The sequence below is a fragment of the Danio rerio genome, chromosome 9 (genome assembly GCF_049306965.1).
Source record: "Danio rerio strain Tuebingen ecotype United States chromosome 9, GRCz12tu, whole genome shotgun sequence".
Classification (NCBI taxonomy): Eukaryota; Metazoa; Chordata; class Actinopteri; order Cypriniformes; family Danionidae; genus Danio; species Danio rerio.
Window position 1 is genome coordinate 23,970,622 of NC_133184.1, and position 21,884 is coordinate 23,992,505.

The window sequence follows — 21,884 nt, forward strand, 5'->3', positions numbered from 1 at the left end:
GTCAATTCTAATTTAAACAATTCAGTCCATGTTACTGTTCACTTAAATTGATCAAGCCGTTCAAATTTTCAATAAAAACAACATATACATTTGAATGACATTATTCATAAGTGTATTTCAAGGTTTGATACATTATTTAAAGGTTTGAAGCAAGTATTGTTGTTAATGAATGCATTAAAAAATAATCAATGAATTTCATGTTTTGGTTGTTTATTTATTCATTCATTCATTTTCTTTTCAGCTAGGTGCCTTTATTAATAAGGGGTCGCCACAGTGGAATAAACTGCCCACTTATCCAGCATATTTTTTATGTAGCGGATGCCCTTCCAGCCGTAACCCAACACTGGAAAACACCCATACACACTCTTTCACACACATACACTAGGGCCAATTTAGCTTATTCAATTCACCTATAGCACATGTCTTTGGACTTTGTTTGAAGTATACTGTGGCCTTTAGTGTTTTTTCAAGACTGATACTTTATATGGCCTTTACGTCAAATGTGAGTGCTACTCACAAGGATAAGGCAAGTATTAATTTCAAATCTTGTTTTGTGCTATGGTCAGTTGAAATTTAGCCAGAATTATTAATGTATACATTTTAATAAATGTGTTTTAATGTGTAATGATTGATTAAATTGGTATTTTAACAGCAAACAATGATTTGCTAAACATTATATAATAAACATTTGATTTCGCTAAGATGGGCATATCGGATGTATTTTTATAATCTAGATATTAATAATTGTGATCATTATGGATATATCAAATTCATTCTAATTTTGTTTTAAGTTTTCCATTAGTTTGCGTATGCTGACAGATAATAAAATGGTGAAAATATTGCAAAACGACAGACAAAAAATAAATGCATGTTGAGAGTTTTATTGCTTTGCTTATATTATCATTTATGCTTTCAGACTGTGAATTTAACACAGGTCCACGATTCTTCTAACTGAGCTGAATCTGACATTGCTGTATCCCATATCCCTGAAGCTCCTGTACTCTCCGGGCCTGAAGTAAATCATCCTGCCTCTGTAGTGAGGCTGCTCATACATGAGCCAGTGGCCGTCCATCACATGACAGGACTGACAGTCAGAGATGCGGTAACGGTCCATGAAGGAATCGCAGTCATCTGTCAGCTCGTACATCTGTCCTCCAAAGTTATCCCTCTCGTAGATCCTCATTCTGTAGGGTCCCCTGTACTGTAAGATGAAAAGAAATATTGATTCAAAATGCACTCAGTTATACTGTATGACTATTACAAGTTAGACTTTTTTCTTGTTACCTGAGGTACAACACGACAGGACCTGATGCCGTCACTCATTCCCATGCGCATGTAGTCAGCATACTCGCCCCTCCTCATAAAGAACTGGTTTCCCATGAAGTTAGGACGATCATAGACCACAAAGCAGCCACTCTCCACTCTGCAGGAGTTGCAGCGGCTGAGGTAGGTAGACATATCAGCGCAGTCAGTGCTGCACTCATAGGAGCGACCCTGGAAGTTCCTGTCCTCGTAGAAGATGATCTACCAAGAAAAGATTTTTATTACTTTTTGTTTGCATTACTTGTGTAATTAGAGCTTAATATTGAACATAATCTAAAACTTATTTGTAAATAAACTCAATACATACCTTGCCCATGTTTGCTAGTCCTCGTGGGATTCTGTCCAGTTGCTGTCTGTCTGACCGTTGCCTTTTATACTTTATAGGCTGATAATGGTTTTTGTCATTCAAATACCCTGGAACCTGATGATCAAGCAGGTCTGTGATTTTTGTTAATTTAAATTGTGCTATCACAGCCTACATGAAACAAACAGAATGAAAGACAAACAGAAAGAGAGAGTGGGTGAGTGAGTGAGTGGGTGAGTGAAAGAGCACAGATATCAGATCAGGCAGGAGTTACAAAGTCAAACGAATTCCTTAAAGTAACAAAAATCTTCTAATTAATTAAAATAATAGTTATTTATTTTATCACATACATTTTAGATACAAGACTATCATTAGATGCTCCCCTTTCATTTTTTAGCCTGTTTGCTCTGTTTATTATGTTCACAGTAACACTTTACAATAAGGTTCATTAGTTAATGGATTTACTAACATAAACTAATCATTAACAACACATGTACTTCATTTATTAAGCAAAATTGAACATTTACTAATGCATTACTAACATTTAAGTCCATGCTTGTTAACATTAGTTAATGCACCATGAGTTAACATGAACTAACAATGAACTACTGTATTTTTATTAACTAACGTTAACTAACACGAACAAATACAGTAGTAAATGTATAGTATTGTTCATTGTTTGTTCATCTTAGTAAATGCATTAATTAACATTAACAAATGAACCTTATTGTAAAGTGTGACCATGTTAACAATATAGCAGTTGTGAAATTAATTACATATGAGAATTTATTTTTCTAACAATAGACAGCTGCAGGTATAGTATATGTATATGTTTTATATATTTCTTTTGTTCATAACTATAGCTATTTCAACACTTCCACTTGTACAGTGTGCGGAAAGTATTTACATACAGTATAAACATGCAGATGAAAGTAATGATGACATTTTTTACTGCACCCTTTACACTATTTGTCCTTTTTTGAGAAGCATGCTATTTTAGTAACATATTTTCAGCATAATGTAAAACTATGTTTGCTTAGATTTTATGCAAATATAAATGCGTTGCATTGAACTTATTGAAATTTTCAGGTGTGTTTTTAACTTAGCAGCTCAGACCTGAATCTAAGATTCTGCGAATTACTAGTTAAGTTTAGAGTCAGCAGTGAATATGTTTTAAAGACAGCTGTCTTGTCTTGCAATTACAAAAGATTTGAATGATTTAAATGTCAAGGAGAAATGTTTACAGTACAGTTACTTTTGATCAGTAGGCGGAGCTGTTACCAAATTAATAAGATATTGCCATGATTCTGTTGCAAAAGTCTACGCCAATAGGTCATAATGTAATAATTGCAGAACATCTTACTGATGAAAGTGTGACCAAAACTGGAAACTTGAGTGTTATTGTATTCTTAGTTGCTAAAAGAATCTAAAAATGTTAATTAATTAATTAAATAGTAATTCTAAACTACATTTTTTTTCCTTGTGTCATGCTTGCTGTCTGATACATCATATATATATATATATACATCAAAGAATTTAGTAAATTTTACCACACCAATTTTTTTAAAGAGCCAACTACAACATGATACATCTTGGATCAAATGCACGCTTTATATCTGTAGTGTAGTTATTAGCAAGCAATATTAAAAGTGCCAGGCACTGTCAAAGAATTGTGAAGCTCTAATGGCTGTAAAATAAAAGGGCTGTCTGTACAGGTTTTTAATTGGGTTCGATGGTTTCATGAAGAACTATTCCATCATTCATGGAACCTTTCCATTTTACAAGGTTGTTTAAAGTTGACAAAGTCTTTTTGAGTTACTAAATTGTCAACATAGACTCATTCAGAAAATGTACCCCTATTTACATTTCTGAAGATAGCAAATTATTCATTCATTCATTTTCTTGTTGGCTTAGTCTCTTTATTAATCCGGGGTCACCAAAGCGGAATGAACTAATCCAGCACGTTTTTACGCAGCGGATGCCCTTCCAGCTGCAACCCATCTCTGGGAAACATCCACACACACATTTACACATACACACACTATGGACAATTTAGCCAACCCAATCCACCTGTACCACATGTCTTTGGACTGTGGGGGAAACCAGAGCACCCGGAGGAAACCCATCACGAACGCAGGGAGAACATGCAAACTCCACCCAGAAACGTCAACTGAGCCGAGGCTCGAACCAGCGACCCAGGGACCTTCTTGTTGTGAGGCGACAGCACTACCTACTGCGCCACTGCATCGCCTCGACCGCAAATTATGTAGCCAGAAATATGTATGACTGAATTTTGTCTTTTAAACTAATTTTAAGGGTGTCACGATCACCAGCGTTCCAACCTAAGCACACCGTTCGCTAACAAACTAAAAATCTGCCAGCAGAAGAACTATAAGATCTAGTCATGTACCACTCACACCTGGCCTAGATCCTGTCTGATTGCAAACACTCACAGCTGAAGCCGCTCATGAGCTGATTACATAGACTATAAAGAGAGCACTCACACACATCTGTGCTGAGTCTTGTTGAACCATTTTTTGAACATTAATACAAATTTTCCTTGCCCTGCCTTCCTTGTTTAAACCTTGCTTTGTTTTGTTTTACGTTGTCTGCTGCTTGCCTTTTGACTGTTTGCCTGTTTATTTTCAATCTGGTTTCAGAGCACATCACAGTAAAGAGAGTGCTCTTATAAAGATAATCAATGATATACACCTAAATACAGATTTAGGCAAACTAACAGAGCTGGTACTGTGCGATCTCAGTGTTGCATTTGACACTGTCAATCACAGCATACTTCTGGATAGGCTGGAAAACTGGGTTGGGCTGTCTGGGATGGTCCCCAAATGGTTCAGATCTTACCTTGAAGGGAGAGGTTAGCATGTCAGTACAGGTGACACCCATGACATATGGAGTCCCACAAGGGTTGATTCTGGCACCTCTCCTGTTCAACCTTTATTTGTTTCCTCTGAGCCAAATAATGAGAAAAAAAAAACAAATTTCCTACCACAGCTATGCTGATGACACTCAGATCTACTTAGCCTTACTGCCTAATGACTACAGCCCCATTGACACCCTCTACCAATGCATAGGTGAAATTAACAATTGGATGTGCCAAAACTTTCTTCAGTTATAGAAAGAAAAAACTGAAGTCATTATGTATGGGAACAGAGAAAAGGTTCTCAAGGTAAATGCATACCTTGGCACTAAGGGTTAAACAACAAAAAATAAGGTCAAGAATCTTGGTGTGACCCTGAAGTCAGATCTGAGTTTCAATAGTCATGTCAAAGCAGTTAGTAAATCAGCATACTACATCTCAAAAACATTGCAAGAATTAGATGCTTTGTTTCCAGTGAAGACTTAGAGACACTTGTTCATGCTTTTATCAGCAACAGGGTGGATTACTGTAATGGATTCCTCACTGGCCTTCCCAAAAAGACAGTCAGACAATTGCAGCTCACCCAGGCCAGGATTCTGACCAGAACCAGGAAATCAGAGCACATCACACCTGTCCTCAGGTCTTTACACTGGCTCTTAGTTACATTCAGAATAGATTTTAAATCCGGGCCGGTCAATCTGTGTTTTTGGAAAAACTATTAGTTGGGTTTAAGGAAGGAAGAGTGTGGGTCAGTCAATCAATTAGTCATTTAGTCAGTCAACAGCGGTCTCTGGTGGATTTACGTGAGTAAATGGCGCGAATGACACAAAATTTGAGATCTGAAAAAGCATACACAGCTGCCCCCCCCCCCCCCACATAGCTCCTGGGATGTATTTGGCGCTCTCTAGAAATGTATATAAAGTTACATTTTCAGAATGAGCCTGGGTTGTAAAATGTTCCTCACACTGATAAAAGTACTCACTGAAAGGTTCTTTTAGGAATCCAAAATAATATTGCTATGGCATTGCTTCAAAAATTCACAATTGAATTGTATTGATTACATCAACAATGTATTTCTAGCTGACCTGCTCATTAGCAAACTTCAAAGAAACATTATACTGGCATGTATTGTGTTGCAAATGCTCGAAGAAACTTTTTTTCCACCTATCATTGCCAAAATCATAATTTGTTTTTCATTTACAATGTCTCAAAGCTTTGTTCGAAAGAGCTTCTGTATTCCCATTTGTCATTGTCACAGATGAAACCTTATGGATACTGTTTAAACAGGTGGTCTTGAAAGACCGAAAATAAATTTTAAAAACATGCTAGTTTTTTTCAGTCAGGACATTGTAAAGCATCTCAGATCTTGCACTATACAAAATAAAGTCAATGATTAAGACCAAACAGTTGTTGTTTGCAAACCACTGATACCCCTTATGTCAAATGAATAGTGCCAAAATCAGGCTGATGGTGTGTAGTTTAGTGTGTAGTGGCATGTTGTACAATCCCGAGGTTGGGGTTCTTTGGCTGAGGTTAGGATGCTTGGTGCTAACAATTTTATTGTTGAACGAATCTATGATTCAGTGCTTTAGAACAATAAAATTAGCTTAGATTTTTTTTTTTTTTTTTTTTTTTGATTGGCTGATTAAATTTTTTTACAACCTCTGCCCTTGTTTGGGGCTGGTATAAATAGACTACAGCACAGTTTGCCATCCAACATTTCTGACAATGGCTACTGAGAGTGTAAGTGCCTCTGTCTCCCTTACTGTCCCTCATTCTCACACAATGTTTTTGCACCATTTAACTGCCAGTGATGTTTTTTTCAGATTGTGTTCTACGAAGACAGGAACTTCCAGGGAAGATCCTATGAGTGCAAGGGAGACACAAGTGACCTTCATTCTTTTTTTAGCCGCTGCAATTCTGCAAGGGTAAAAGGGGGCTTTTGGGTCCTGTATGAGCGGCCAAACTATATGGGTTATCAGTATATTCTGGGTCCAGGAGAATATCCAGATTATCAACATTGGATTGGCTTCAACGATTGTGTCCGATCTTGTCGTCTAGTCAGGCATGTAAGTCTAGCAGCACCACATGTAATTACTCTCAGTAAGTCGGTATTCAAAAGTAAACAGTGTGCTTAGGCCTTTCACAGTAATGTGATTTTTATTTCCTCCAGGTAATTGGAGATCTGAAGCTCAAACTCTTTGAGAGGCCCAACTTTGATGGACAAACATGGGAAGTGACAGAAAGCACCCCGTCCATTCAGGAACGTTTCCTCTGCCGAGAGATCAATTCCTGCAAAGTTCATGAAGCTCCGTGCGTGTTCTTCGAGCATGCAAACTACCGTGGCCGTCAGTACTTCCTTGAGAAGGGAGAGTACAGACGACACACTGAATGGGGGGCCATGCATCCCACTGTGGGCTCTATTCGCCAGATCACCACAGACTGATAAATTGAAAATTGCTCACTAATACTACTGAAAAGCTTTAAAAAATAAACATATTTGAAGAGGCATTCCCTTTGAGTTTTTCTTTATTTAAGCTGGTTTACAGCTACATTTATTTTTTTAAAGCAGTGTATGACAGCTAGTGAGTTTATACATGTTTTTGCATCTTTTGAACATAAATTGTACAATTATAAGTAAGATTTTTCATATTTGAATTCAAATGAGTACTGGGATTCAAACCCAAACCCTATGAAGAGTTAACTCGGACAGGAATCATACAAACAATAACAAAAAGCTCTAGCACTTTTCCAATAATAATGTATAAGAAATTACAAAGTGTAACAAAGCCAATCAAAAGCAATTATTCTTATCTTCACATCTCTGCACACCAATCTTACAGATGATCCACTGTACATTTGTGAAAATACTGTATGTTTACTGTAATATAAATTCATTCATTCATTTCCTACTCAGCTTAGTCCCTTTATTAATCAGGGGTCGCCACAGCGAAATAAACCGCCAACTTATCCAGCATAGGTTTTATGCAAAGAATGCCCTTCTATTTGCAACCCAACACTGGGAAAACTGCGATTTATATTATAAAATATATAATTTAATCAATTTTATTATTATTTTATATTAGTAGTATTATTTTGGTAACACTTTATTTCAAGTCACAGCTCATGCTAAGACTATTAACTCAGTAAACTGTTAGTTAGCTGCTTATTAATACTTAGTAGGTGGATCATACATTATTACTACCAAAAAATGTTAATATCACAGTTACAGGCAGGTAATAAGCCAGTAATTAATTGCATAAATTGTGAAATAAAGTGTTGCCATATTACTTTACCTTTTTTACTCTTTGTTTGTTTACTGTCTGCATTTTGTCTTGTCTAGTTTGTTAGTTTTGTTCTGTTTCCAGTCCTCTCCTGCATCTTTTTTTCTGCTCAGTCTGGGATTTCCGTGGCCTGCCTGTCTGCTATTTCCATCATCATGTTTCAAGTCCTGGGTCTATCTAATGCTGCTCAGACTTCCTTTCCTTCCTGTGCTGTTTCATTCCTGCCTAACTGGTTGCCTGTGTTCCTGCACTTGTTTGGACTTTGTCATTGCATGGTTATATGACTGTGCCTTGTCAATAAACACTTTGTTCTCTATTCATTGCTGTAATTGGGTCTTCATATCTGCAAACCTTTCACAGTGTTTCCTAATGTTAAATTATCCCACATTCCCACATTTCTGATTTTTAATTGCATTAAGTATTTATTATCTGCTCCATCAACCTCTGATAATATCATTTCAACTCTATGTTGTGTAAAATGTATAACAATATATTGAATAAAATATATCTGTAAATCAATAAAACAAGCAAAAAGGTTATTTTTTTAGACAATATATTATGTCAGACAATTGTTACAACGGTCAGATCAAAAGATCCCATGATGCAAATCAAAAAGATTATTAAACCTAAAACACCCATTGATCATAAATTAAAAATTATGAATTAAACTATTTTATGTGCAAAAGGTTTTTTCAGAGGACAGTTTTTACCCAATGACAGGACATTCTTAATTATGTATATTTACAAATCGTTCATTAATATTGTATATCCACTAAATATGAATAAGGTATTTGTTGTTCGTTATATTTGATGCTACAGTAGCTTGCACTGTTTACAGTGTGAATAGCATGCTTCTTTGTAAGCTAAACAGGGCAACTACATGGCAAATTAATGCAAAAGCATTTCACAGTGCAGCTCATTTTATATTGTCATATTAGACTGAAAAAAAAACATGATAAAAAATGTGTACTGACAGGTAAATCTACTAACAACACAAGTGCAAAACTTTTTTTTTTTTTGCAATTTCTGACTTCAGTTCATTAAATTCAGTTCAAATTATTTTTGTTGGGCTTTTCACAATAATTATTGTTTCAAAGCAGCTTTACAATTACAAGCAAAATCAGAAGTTAAGAAGTTGTGTATAGAGCAGACATCATATATAAACATAGTTAACCTGCAATTCCAAAAAAATGTTATGTCTACATGGTGAATAAAATATTTGTGTTTTAGGTGTATGTGTTGGCCTCGAAGTCCTCCGATGATCAGCATTATCCCTTCACAGGTCATGGATCTGATTAAGTGGTGCTGCACACTCTAGAGGTCTCGGTATAGACATTTCCTGGTGGAAATAGAGAGCAAAGAAAATAATTAGCTGCTGTTCATAATATATATTCATGGCCCATATATATATATATATATATATATATATATATATATATATATATATATATATATATATATATATATATATATATATATATATATTGAACACATTAACACCTCAAGACTGAACAACAAACTGAAAAACAATCTACAAATGTAAGCTTTACTAAAAATCCAAAGCTGCACCATATATTTCTATAGAAGGGAACAATGTTTTAAGCTTTTGGAACAGATGTCAGCTTGAACTGTTGCAAATAATGCAATTATCTCATACATGAATTAAACCTAAACAGCAAATATGGTCAACCCAAAACAGGTCTTACAAAAGCTGTTTAAAACTGTTTTTTTATATTAGAATGTCTATGACTAAAATAGGATTCGAACAATTTCGAAACATGTGCCTGGCAGTTTTGTGGATGATAAAAATCACAAATTGATCAGGGTTGTTCTCAATCTAGAGCCAAAGTCTTTTGCTTATGTGCAAAAGAACACCATCTCCAAGGTCAATTGTTAAAGGTCATCTCCGAGGTCTTTTGTTAAAATTACACATGCTGAGGAAGTGAAGATATCAATAATTCCAACACAATCTTACAGCAATTCGTAACTTTATGATTTAGTGGCTAATTCGTATGATTTTGTACAATCTCATTTGCTCATTCCCCACTAATGGTTGGGTTTAGGGGTGGGGTTTGGTGCCACACCTTATTTTTAAAATCGAACATTTTCGTAAAACTGAACTCATAAGAATTCATACAAATTAGCCACTAAACTAACTAAATTTAAAATAGTTACGCTTCCTCATAAGATTGGACTGATAGTTCTTTGAAGTATCAGGCCATATTGGAAGAGGTAAGGATTTTTTATGGTGCATAGGCTGAAGCTTGATAATTATGGATTTGACAGTCAAAAAATCTTACCTAATTATACATAAAAATCCATTGAAGCTTAGTAAAGAGGTAACAGACGATTGTAAGCACATACAGTTGAAGTCAGAATTATTATCCCCCGTTTAACAGAGCAAGGAAATGTTCACAGTATGTCTGATCATATTTTTTCTTCTGAAGAAAGTCTTATTTGTTTTATTTCGGCTTTGATAAAAGCAGCTTTTAATTAAAAAAAAACAACATTTTAAGGACAAAATTATTAGTCCCTTTAAGCAAAATTTTTTTAGATAGTCTACAGAACAAACAAACAAAAATTATACAATAACTTGCATAATTACCCTAACCTGCCTAGTTAACCTAATTAATCTAGTTAAGGCTATAAATGTCACTTTAAGCTGTATAGAAGTGTCTTGAAAAATATCTAGTAAAATATGATTTACTGTCATCATGGCAAAGATAAAATAAATCAGTTATTAGAAATGAGTTATTATAACTATTATGTTTAGAAATGTGTTGAAAAAATCTTCTCTCCATAAAACAGAAATTGGGGAAAAAATAAACAGGAGGGGCTAATAATTCTGACTTCAACTGTAGATGCAACATTTATTGGAGGTTGTTATGAATAAATTATTTTCTGTACATGGTTTTTTAAAACAACTTTATGGCTTCAAAATCACACAAATTTTTATTCAAAGTGACTTAGATTGCATTGAAGGCACACATTTTTTAAAATCAGTTCTTGCCTTCCATTTAAATTAAACCCACAATCTTGCCATTGAAAACGACAGGAAAACTTTTATTTATTAATCTTTCAATTTGTAAACCATCTTAGTTTACTGATGTTTTCATAGAAGTCTTTACAGAAAAAAAATGTTAACAGAAGCTAAAAGGCTTGCAGATTAAAGGAGTTAAATTTTAATTGCAACTTTAAGTCAATTTGTTGTCCAACAGTAAACCAGAGTTCGGGGTGGGTTGTCCATACACAAATGCATGGGTTCATTGTAAAAGATGCGTTATCCCTCATACAATATGAGCCTGTGGCTGGACGCCAGTGCTGCTTGAACTATGCCAGGACCGGCAGCTGGAAAACAATTTAATTAGTCCAATAAATATTTTCTAGACTCAGCCATTGCAGGAACAACGGGTCAGGATTCCATACAATGGCCAGTGCATTAATGCAGGAACAGTCTAGAAACAATCGCAGTATCAGCTGTTGATGATGCAATTGGTGTAGCCATTCATATAACAATGATTTGCCTGGCAGAGCAACTCAATGTGAAACATATAAATCTCGCTCATTGCCCTTTTGATTCACAGCATACCTCAAATGCAGGAATGAAATTAGCCAAAAACATGGACAGAATGGGAAAAGTATGAAATATCTTGCATGCATAACCTGGCTCTGCTGTTTACTCTTTGGTTTAACTTTGTTTCTGCATCTTCTTCCACACAGATTGTCTTTTATGAGGACAGAAACTTTCAGGGACGTTCCTTTGAGTGCAGCCTGGACTGCCCAGAGCTGTCGTCCCACTTCACCCGCTGTAACTCCATCCGAGTCGAGAATGGGGCCTGGGTTTTGTATGAGCGTCCAAACTACATGGGCTTTCAGTACATCCTAACTAGGGGAGAATATCCTGATTATCAGCGCTGGATGGGCTACAATGACACTATAAGGTCTTGCCGTATGGTGCGAAATGTAAGTCATCCATGGGTGTATGCATCACAGCTGTAGCTTTGGCTGATAGTGATTTGTATTCCTCTTTTCAAGTAAAACAAAAGTCACTAATCATTCACCAATCATTCATAACTGGCACTTAGATAAAGCAGATTAGAATTACTTTTATTGTTCCCAGCAAAACATGGTTTGGCTTAAGCAACAATCTTCTCTAACAACATGAATAATATGTATTTTGTTGACTATTATCCCAATGGGTGTCATTTTAAGAACCTTTAGATATGATCATCTGGACATAAAAGCTGTGTTATTTATCTAAAGCACAGATATCAATCACATAGTTTAGCATTAAGCTTATGAAACTTGCTTCATCTTGTCTTTCTAAATGTCCTACAAAATAATAACTGTATTTGTGTTGGTTCTTGAATAAACTCTCTCCTTTGTAGCATACTGGCTCTTTCCGTATCCGTCTGTATGAGCGGCCTGACTTCCAGGGTCAGACCATGGAGAGCAGTGAGGACTGGCCCTCTCTCTATGACCGCTTCCGTCAGCGCGAGGTCCATTCCTGTAATGTTTTGGATGGAGCCTGGATTTTCTTTGAGCATCCAAACTACAGGGGACGTCAGTACTTGTTGGAGAAAGGCGAGTATCGCTGCTTCACTGACTGGAATGCCATGCATCCTACTGTCGGCTCCATCCGCCGTATTCAGGACTTTTAGGTCTTTCAGTGTGTAGTTGTTTGTTCCTTAAATATTTAATAAAAAATGACACTGAGCTCACCTGAATCTCCTGTCTCCTCGTTTTTATTTTGTTTCTCTCACAATCAGCTGGTCTTCACATAAAGTATTTATATACCAATAATAAGAAGGAAAAATAAATAAATACTCTACTTTTGTAAAAGTTTGTGTTAGAAAGAGTTTATTATGTAATCAAAATAAAGTAAAACATTCATATTTTAAAATATTCTTAATTAAAATGAGTCTCTTAAATATATTATTTATTATTGCTGTTGTTATTAATATAATAATAATTATTATTTTTCTATATTTTTTCATTAATGTTGTTATTATTATTATTATTTCAATATGGTTTATAATGGAATTTTATTTATTTCTGTAATGGCAAAGCTGTAAATGCAAAGCAGTTTCACATGTTTCAAAATGTAGATGCTGGTTTGGTATCCAATAAACATTTCTAATTATTATTAATGTTTAAAATAGCTCAGCTCATAAATTCATTCATTCATTTTCTTTTTGGCTTAGTCCCTTTATTAATCCGGGTCACCACAGCGGAATGAACCGCCAACTTATCCAGTACGTTTTTACGCAGCAGATGCCCTTCCAGCCCTAACCCATCTATGGGAAACATCCATACACACATTCACACACAAACTCATACACTACGGACAATTTAGCCTACCTAATTCACCTGTACTGCATGTTTTTGGACTGTGGGGGAAACCAGAGCACCCAGAGGAAACCCACACGAACACAGGGAGAACATGCAAACTCCACACAGAAAAGCCAACTGACTCAGCCGAGGCTCAAACCAGCAACCTTCTTGCTGTGAGGCGACAGCACTACCTACTGCGCCATTGCGTCGCCTAGCAAAAATTAAACTGCTTTCACTTATTTATTTTTGAAACCCTTGATAATTTTTTTTTAAGATTAATTGATGTAAAGCTAAATCAAAAACATATATGATTTAAATTTGACATCATTTATAACTTTGCAAACTTCCTTGCAAAATAAAAGTATTTTCCTAAAGTAAAATAAGCAAAGTGAATATATATATAATTAATGAGATGTAAGACATGTTGATATATATCAACATATCTTACATCTCATTGATTAATAAAGTTAAATATATACAGTGTATGTGAGTTTGTAACTGATTCAATAATTCTTGTCTCATAGCTTTCACCACCTGCTGCTCAATACTTCCCTCTGTTGGCTCAAAGTTTCTGAGTGGTCTAATATCAACCCTAAAAAAAAAAATTGAGTGTGAATTAAAATATAAACCATAAATGCAGTTGCACAAAAACCCACTTGAGTTTATGTTGTACATACTGTAACTGAGATGATGAAAGAGACTAAAATGCTTTAAAAACTGCCTCTTCGAGCATTTATTTTTACTGACGCTTGTTTTTCAGGAATTTTGTTTTTGCTTCTAGTACCTGTTCACATGAATATAAATGCCACACATGTTTTTAAGCATTTGTATGTTAAAAAGAATGAATGCTTGTGTGTTTACACAGACGGAGAGCATGAGCTGTGGGTTGTGTGGGCAGTTGCTGGTCAATAGTCCCCGCTAAAGCTCCCCATACAATAGTTGATGACGCTAGTGATTTTCCAGTGAGTGTCCAGCACATACCCAAATGTCCACAATGCTGATGCAGGCCCGAGAGGGACAAGGTATGCTGAAACAAAAGGGTTTTTCCCTTTGTTTCTTTCTTCTCTTTTTTGTCTGCACAGAGGCCCCTAGCAAGCACTTTTTCAAAGGTGGGCCCACAGGGCAGCATCCAGATTCCTCCACTGGCATCCAGCTTTGAATGAAAGGAGTTCACAAAGTTCACTTACTAGCAGTTAAACGGTGCTTTTTCTACTAGCCTGACAGCGCCCTCTTGTGGCAGTCGTATTTATCATTTTTTTAAAAAGGGATAGTTCACCCAAAAATGAAAATTCTCTCATCATTACTCATCCCCAGGGTCGATTATATATAAAGCTTAATATTACATTTAAAAGTAGTAATTAAGTAGTATTACACTATAAAATGTTTAATATTGGTTGTATAATAGTTTTCCAAGGTATTACAGAGAGAGGCATAACCATTTGAGTTTTAAATAAGCCAATTAGGCTCAACCTACCTGTTTACTGTGGTAAAACCACTTTCTATATTCAAGTGCATTTTTGTTTCCATGTATTAAATAAATAAACTGCCACTTTTCTGATTAAATGACAGTTAAAACGAGTACATTCTCTAAATGGTTCTGTCACTGTGTTTAATCCTTTCTGTGCAAGACTGAATGGTACAGTTAATGGCACATGAACTGTAAAGTGTTTAATACTGGTAGTTCATTTTGAAATAAAATTAGTGAAATGTTTGTTAAGAGTTACATTTTTTGCTGGGGGAAACAGCTGTGCTGATGAGGTGAACACCGAGATAACCCAACTGCTCCTCCATGACATTAAGATACAAGTTATACAAGGTTATCTATATCAAAGAACTGCAAATAAGCAGATATTATAACAGTTTAATGATAACACACACCTCGTTCTTCCGCTGCCCACGGCTGTGGTTTGCTGATCATATGAAAAACAAAACACAGGAAGAAGCTGAATTCTTGTTTTCTTATCAAATTTAAAGGGGACTGAGGCGATAATTTAGTGTACAGTTTATGAGCTAATCGTAAAAGTTTTAGGGGGGCTGAGAAAAAATATAGAAAATAGGCCTAACAACGCCCATGCTCATCCTCCACTTGTTTTAAACTTGTTTGAGTTTCTTTCTACTGTTGAGCACAAAAGAAACCTTTAACCATTTAAATAGAAGGAAAACAAATACTTTGGAAGTCAATGAGCTCTGATGCTGTTCTGCAGCAAGCAATCGGAATGTTGAAGTCCACCGCTGGAAAGGAGTAGACTACACAGTATTGTGAACTTGGTTCTGACCCATAGGTTTGATTATTGAGGTCGCCAAATTTCCAATTATTTACAATGTTTTCTTACATGGACATACATTTTAAAAAGTAAGTTACTGATGCTGATGTGCATTTCTTAAAAAAAAACACATCTCTCACATCTATAAGGACAATACAAAACAGTATTGTTGCTTCAGAATATTTCAGACATATGGACATATTGGATAAGTGAAGCAAAGCCACACCACATGCAACAACTTGATCTTCCATGGTTAAATGAATTTGATCAAAAGCCTGCAAAATTTTCATGATAGAATTTTTTTTTTTTTTCGCAGGAATGTAACTAATTTGCTGATATGCTGCAACCACTTCTTTAAATACAAGAAACCTGCATTGTCCTGAAGTGTCTTGGAAAGTTGCATGTGGAATCTACCTTTACTAAAGAAGATGTTGTTTTTCTTAATAATTTGGGTAATAATGTGCTTTTGTGTTTAGCGAAATGGCACAACACATATTTTGGGTATAGTCTAGTTAGTCTAGACTGAGAAAATCAAATAAAAGCTCACAGGAAAATGTATACAGCTAAATTAATCTCTTACATCATGCTTAGATGCACTTACATATCTGTACAAATGTATAAATAAGGGGCGTAGTAAGTGTGGGGAAAAGGGCCCTGGAACCCCCCATTCTCGGTCTTCAGTTTGAAGATTGTTAACGTTTCACTCTTCACCCACCAGCTCTTCAGTTCTGAGATCACTAAGGTTTTACTAATCACCCCATCTCCAGTCTTCAATTTTTTTAGGGGGGAGTCTGTGGAATTTTTGTGCCGAGGGCTGGCTACTTTTTATTAACATATCACTTTGCACGCTTATTTATAAACTAATTTTGAGAGGATCATGATTAAGACAAACTCCTTGCCAGCTATATCTCTTTGCTATTCCTAACATGTTCACAAGCAGGGGACTTCTTGAGACCTACCAGAGCTCAAACTGTAATTGTAAATTTGTGCAGGGGAATTTTTTTTTTTACATCCTTGCATCTTGAATTTGTGGGGCATTATTTGCCCCAAACTTCTCTTTATGTGAAACCCTGCGAACACTTTATACTGATAAATGGTCTCCTTTGGACAATTTAGACTCTTTTGCAGTTACTTCAGTCATTAGAGTATAATTGTACTTTCTGTTTAATATCTGCTTTAAACACTTCAATTTGATAGTCACTTGTCATCTAGCATTCTACTGACAAAGTGCATCTCAACTTATTCTTCTAACCCTTACAGCCTAACATGTAACTATTGCAATAAGAGTTACTTGACAAACAGTCACAATCAAAAGAGTTTTCACAGAAATCAGTATTTTTATCCCCAGTGATTTTCCAAAGGGAAATTATAGGAAGAAGGTGAAAAAATGTAGTCCATATCAGCTCTCAATGGGTTCTATCTTTATCGCCTGCTTCAGTTATTTTAATATTTTGCATCTTGTGCAAGATTCATCAGTTGCTACCATGTGGTACAGCTATGAGTTAACAGGCTGGCAATGTATGCGCAGGTGTTAATTAGCTGGCAGTTATCATTGGGAACTGCAAGGTCATTGTGGAGACACCCCTGCTGCAATGGTAAAGCCCTGTTATAAGATGGAGACATCTTTAAAGTTGGCAGGGGTTAATTATAAGCTATAGGCATCTAAAGAAGTTCAAATATAATGCAATTGTCAATGGCAGGTTATTTATTATCATTGATGCTTCCATTGAACAACATTTAATAATTAGAGGACATTTTGTTTGCACAAAGCAGAAAAAAAGTTCTTTAGATAGTTTTATAATTATTTTTTAGATAGTTTTATAATTATAGAATTTACACAAAGAACTGAAACATTATTTGGCGAGCCAATAATTATGATTTTATTTGTAATGGCATAATTCACTCAAGAAAATTCTGTCATTTACTCATTCTCCAAGTGTTCCAAATCTGTTTGAGTTTCATTCTTTGTTCAACACAAAATAAAATATTTCAAAGATATTTTAAAGATGTAATATTATTAGCTGCTGGTTTTCAAAATTCTTCAGAATATCTTGTTTTGTGTTCAACAGAAGAATTAAGTGAACATTAGGACACACAAATGGATATTTTTAGGATAAATATTATATACAATTTTAATAAACAGGAGAAATTTAGTGAAACATAACAATATAACATTTTGTAGTTTGTAGTTTTTGTGTGCAATAACTTTTTTGAATTTAAATGTATTATCGTTTTTGTTCTACCAGAAAGACCAGGGAGATAAATATGATATTGAATTACTTTTTTTGATGCACATTATTTGACAAAAGTATAATTTAACAAAACATCGGATTTCTTTGGCAGACCCTGTAGCTTGAATTGGAAGATTTTCTAGATATGATTGCCGAGGAAGAAGGCAGGAACGGAGAGGGCCAACCTGTTGGTGATGGAAGGATGGTGGGTGAACGTCTGCGTTGGTACCTGCAACCAAATGAATGAAATAAATGGACAATTTATATTCCTTGTGTCTCTTGGCAATTTGTTGGAACTGATTGAGTGACTTGACATTGGGTCTTCCTGGTAGAACTAGCACTAAAAGCTTAATTTCCTAAATATGTTAGGTGGCCAAACTCTTCTTTTATTTCTTAATTGTTTAATAAAACTATTTTGTTTAAATGCACCACACACACACACACACACACACACACACACACACACACACACACACACACACACACACACACATATATATATATATATATATATATATATATATATATATATATATATATATATATATATATATATATATATATATATATATATATATATATATATATATACATAATTTATGAGTTTTCTTATTGCTTTCAGGATCACATTCCTCAAAGGCTATTTTTAAATCTGTGAGTCTGTAATACAGGTCCACAGCTGAAAAGAATTACTTTAATCCTTGGAAAAGAATGTAAAAATAAACTTTCCAGACAAGACAACTGCCTTATAAGGAGATGAGTTTGAGGGGAAAGAGGGGGCAGGGGTACAGAAAAGAAAACACCATATTCATCTACACAAAAGCCATGATGTTTCTACAGTAATAATATTTAAATAGTTGCCTTGGGCACTGTAAAATCCAACAACGCTGTACAATGATAGCAGAAGGTTAGATAAAAAAAAAGATTTGAATAAAGTTTGTATGCCTGTACTTTGTGGTAAAAGCTTTCTATTAAACCAGTGGTAGTAAAATCTTGACTCTTTAACAAATAAGGCCATGCAGTTCCTATAATCTCATTAAATTGCTATAGACTAATTGCCTGTATCCTAACCCTCTCTGAGTATAAATTATTAAACAAAACCTGGAATCCTTTGAGATGAGTATAATTTAAAGGCAGTAGATTCACACTTGATATCTGGGTGCACATACTGTAAAATTACAAAAGAGCATTATCCACATTAAACAATTAGTTTTTTAACCTTAATAATTCTGTCCATCAAGATTGATCAAAATTCAGGTGAAAATTTGGATTTATTATTAGATGAACAGGCTGGAGGGGTGCGCTAAAGGCAATCTCTCTTCTTTCTGGTGATGACAGGCAGACTGGTGGTACACCTGGCTCAGAACAGCATGCTGGGATCTTAATTATGGGCCTCGGCCTGAGGTACATTGGATGACCCACCTAGGGCTGCCATAAAATCTGTTCCAAATACAGGCGGCTTCTGAATCCCTAAATAATTAAACTCCTACTACCATACTTCAGTTTCATAATCCCTGTAATCGGCAGCCATTGTCACATAATTTTTTTATCATATACATAAAATAGAATAAAAATATGCAGTAGATTTTTGGATTTGCTTGTACTTTGCATTTTCACCATAGGAGGGCAGAATATTCATAACAAAACACTGCCAATGGTGCATCTTACTTCCTTTCACTTTGTTATTATATAAGTGGTTATCATTATAATGTACTATTTGTGTATTTACAAAAATGTATTTCAGTCTTGTATACCTGCAGCTTTGGGGAGAGTACAGTCAGTGTAATATTAAACAGGCCACATCAGACCTTTTTAAAACACTTTGACATTTGTTTTACAAATTCTACTTTTCAAAGATAGTATGTAGTTGTAAACTTAGGAGGCGCTGTTAGCTCTTCTTGATAAACAACAAACCTTGGAGTAGAGGATCCACCAGAGTGACTGCGTGATGACGTCGGCAGGAGAAAATATTTCCATGGTAACCAATATTCTTGCCTTCTAAACCTGGCAGTCACAAGATCTCAACTCAAACCACACGACCACCTATCATTTGGAGAGAGAAAAAAAAATGTTGGAGTCCTTAAAAATGATGGTTGGAGAATTTTAGGTTTTTACGGTGGTGAGTCATAACATTACATTGTTCCTTTGCAAGACAAAACAGCAGTCTGATGAAACACTGTTACTAAAAATAATTGTTCCCCAGCTCACACTGTAATTGTGGTCAGTTGGAATCATCTTTTTGGTTAATTTTTATTAAAGTATTAGTATAGTTATGCCATTTGTCCACAATATTTACGCAAGATGCAAGCATCAGGTGCCTAAAATCTTCATTTAGATTTAAATACTGATAAAACAAAATGTATGGTTTGAAATATAAATTTACCACACGTTGAGTTTCCTCCTAATATTTCCTCATAGGACGGTACTGAAAGTGATTATGTTGACTGCTAAAAATATCTTGGAATCTGGTTAGATGGTAAACTGTCATGAAGTGCTCAAAAAGGTAAAACCCTGTATTGGATTTCTTTACAGGAACAAATCTTCTTCTACACACTCTTTAAAGCACCTTTTGGTCAAATAAACAGTAATGCTAATTTTGGATTATGGGGATTTAATTTACAGATCAGCTTCAAAAACTTTTCTTTCACAAACTGGATGTTATTTTCAGTACCATGCAGCAATTCATTTTGTTACTGGTGAGCCATTTAATACCCATCACTGTATTGTTTATTGAATTTTCCTTCTCTTCAATCACATCGACAAATTCATTGGTTTCTGTTCATTTACAAAACTCTAATTCGGAAAACTCCACTATATTTATAGTCACTTTTTAACTATCAAAAACATATATACACAAAAGTATATAAAACACATATACACAAAGTTCGCAGTTCATTTGGTCACTATACTCTTTTCAGTTTTCTGCTGCTGATGCTTGAAATCATCTGCTGCAAACCTTAAAGTTCAACACTTTTATTCCACTATCATCCTTTAAAAGTTCAATCCAGTCAATACAAGATCCATGTGCTTGTTTTTTTTAATAGTTTTATATATTATTATTTGCATTAGTGAAATTTTATTGTTTTTTGTCCCTGCTGCTTTGCTTTTTTATTTTACCACTTGGCCAGGTCATCATTGTAAATGAGAACTGGTTCTCAATTGACAAATAAATAAAGGTTAAATGTGAATGTTCTTTTAGTGCTAATTAATCATAAAATTTGTGGTTTTAGAACATTCTCATGTTAAAAGTTATGTGATCACTTGTATCCAGATGAAAATGTTGCAAAACCATGTTCCATGTGCATTCAAATGTGTTTTACAAGTGATTTTAACGCGTGTGCGCGTATGTGTGTGTGTATTTTATTATTTCATTTAATTTTTAAGTAGATTTATTTAATTTGTGGGATAGAAAAAAATACTTAGGCTACCATCTACTTGCTCTCATGCAGCCTAGATTTAAATCTGTATAACTATCCTTTTTTTCTGTCAAACACAAAAGAAGAAATTCTGAAGATTATTAGAAACATGATGATATCCACAGTAGGAGAAACAACTATGGATTTTTCAAAATATCTTCTTTTGTGTTCAACAGAAGAAAGAAACTCGAACAGGTCTGTGACAAGTCAAAGATGACTAAATTTAGTCATCTTTGACTTGTCACAGACCTGTTCGAGTTGTAAGTAAATTGTTTTGGGTGAACTATCTCTTTAAAAATAAAATTACTATTCCATTTGCAGCGACTTCAGAAATCTAACAAAATCCTGCAAGACACTGCAGCATAGCACTTGTTCTCTACATGCGCATCAAACTTTCAGAAACGCCAACACCTGTTTAACCTGTATTTCATCTAATAAATTCAAGGAGCTCTGCCATCGGCATATTTTTAAATTTGAACGGTCTGTCTCAAAAACACTATGCTCATCATAAATAACTTATTTATAGCCCCTTACAGATCTATCTTTGTATTTACATTTTCTACACCGTAGGATGCACCATAGGGAGCCGCGACTACTTTCGCCTATCACCGCTTTTAAGCAATGATTGACGGATGGTGGGCGTGGTCAGTCCTGATCATATTTTCAAAACCTCATCGACTGCACATTCAACACCAAAAACGTCAGTAAGTGTCAATGCAAAAAAATACATTTAAACCACTTATTCACATTTAATGCTTTGGAAAAAAGGCTGAATTTCACCACAAATATATACGCCGTTATGACGAAAACTCATGACTAAATTCACTTTGCAGAACTAACATAATTGATCGTT

The 21,884-nt window shown here is 35.0% G+C and overlaps 4 protein-coding genes across 11 annotated transcripts in view; 3 read left to right on the forward strand and 1 right to left on the reverse strand.

Moving 5' to 3' along the window:
* Window positions 1–865: 865 nt before the first annotated feature.
* On the reverse strand, window positions 866–8,013 carry crygm3 (crystallin, gamma M3). 2 transcript variants are annotated; one of them, XM_068223364.2, is made up of 4 exons: window positions 7,799–8,013; window positions 1,631–1,798; window positions 1,285–1,524; window positions 866–1,201 (listed from the first exon to the last, which is right to left on the reverse strand). In XM_068223364.2, the coding sequence occupies exons 1-4, from the start codon at window positions 7,829–7,831 to the stop codon at window positions 926–928; spliced, it is 717 nt and encodes a 238-aa protein (XP_068079465.1). In that variant the 5' UTR covers window positions 7,832–8,013; the 3' UTR covers window positions 866–925.
* crygs4 (crystallin, gamma S4) lies at window positions 6,228–7,013 on the forward strand. The gene is made up of 3 exons (NM_001013275.1): window positions 6,228–6,245; window positions 6,329–6,571; window positions 6,676–7,013. The coding sequence occupies exons 1-3, from the start codon at window positions 6,231–6,233 to the stop codon at window positions 6,946–6,948; spliced, it is 531 nt and encodes a 176-aa protein (NP_001013293.1). The 5' UTR covers window positions 6,228–6,230; the 3' UTR covers window positions 6,949–7,013.
* Window positions 8,014–11,375: 3,362 nt separating the features above from the next.
* Window positions 11,376–12,513, forward strand: crygs3 (crystallin, gamma S3). The gene is made up of 3 exons (NM_001012390.1): window positions 11,376–11,424; window positions 11,507–11,749; window positions 12,175–12,513. The coding sequence occupies exons 1-3, from the start codon at window positions 11,389–11,391 to the stop codon at window positions 12,445–12,447; spliced, it is 552 nt and encodes a 183-aa protein (NP_001012390.1). The 5' UTR covers window positions 11,376–11,388; the 3' UTR covers window positions 12,448–12,513.
* Window positions 12,514–19,621: 7,108 nt separating this feature from the next.
* Window positions 19,622–21,884, forward strand: part of dgkg (diacylglycerol kinase, gamma) — a 246,909-nt gene continuing 244,646 nt past the window's right edge. For 2 of the 7 annotated variants that reach the window (XM_073912639.1, XM_073912667.1), the window contains exon 1: window positions 19,622–19,734. The gene's annotated coding sequence lies outside the window, so the exon portion shown is untranslated. Of the gene's footprint in view, window positions 19,735–21,601; window positions 21,736–21,884 lie in introns of those variants that run through there. The other 5 variants (XM_073912640.1, XM_073912627.1, XM_073912648.1 and 2 more) reach the window with 5 other exon arrangements.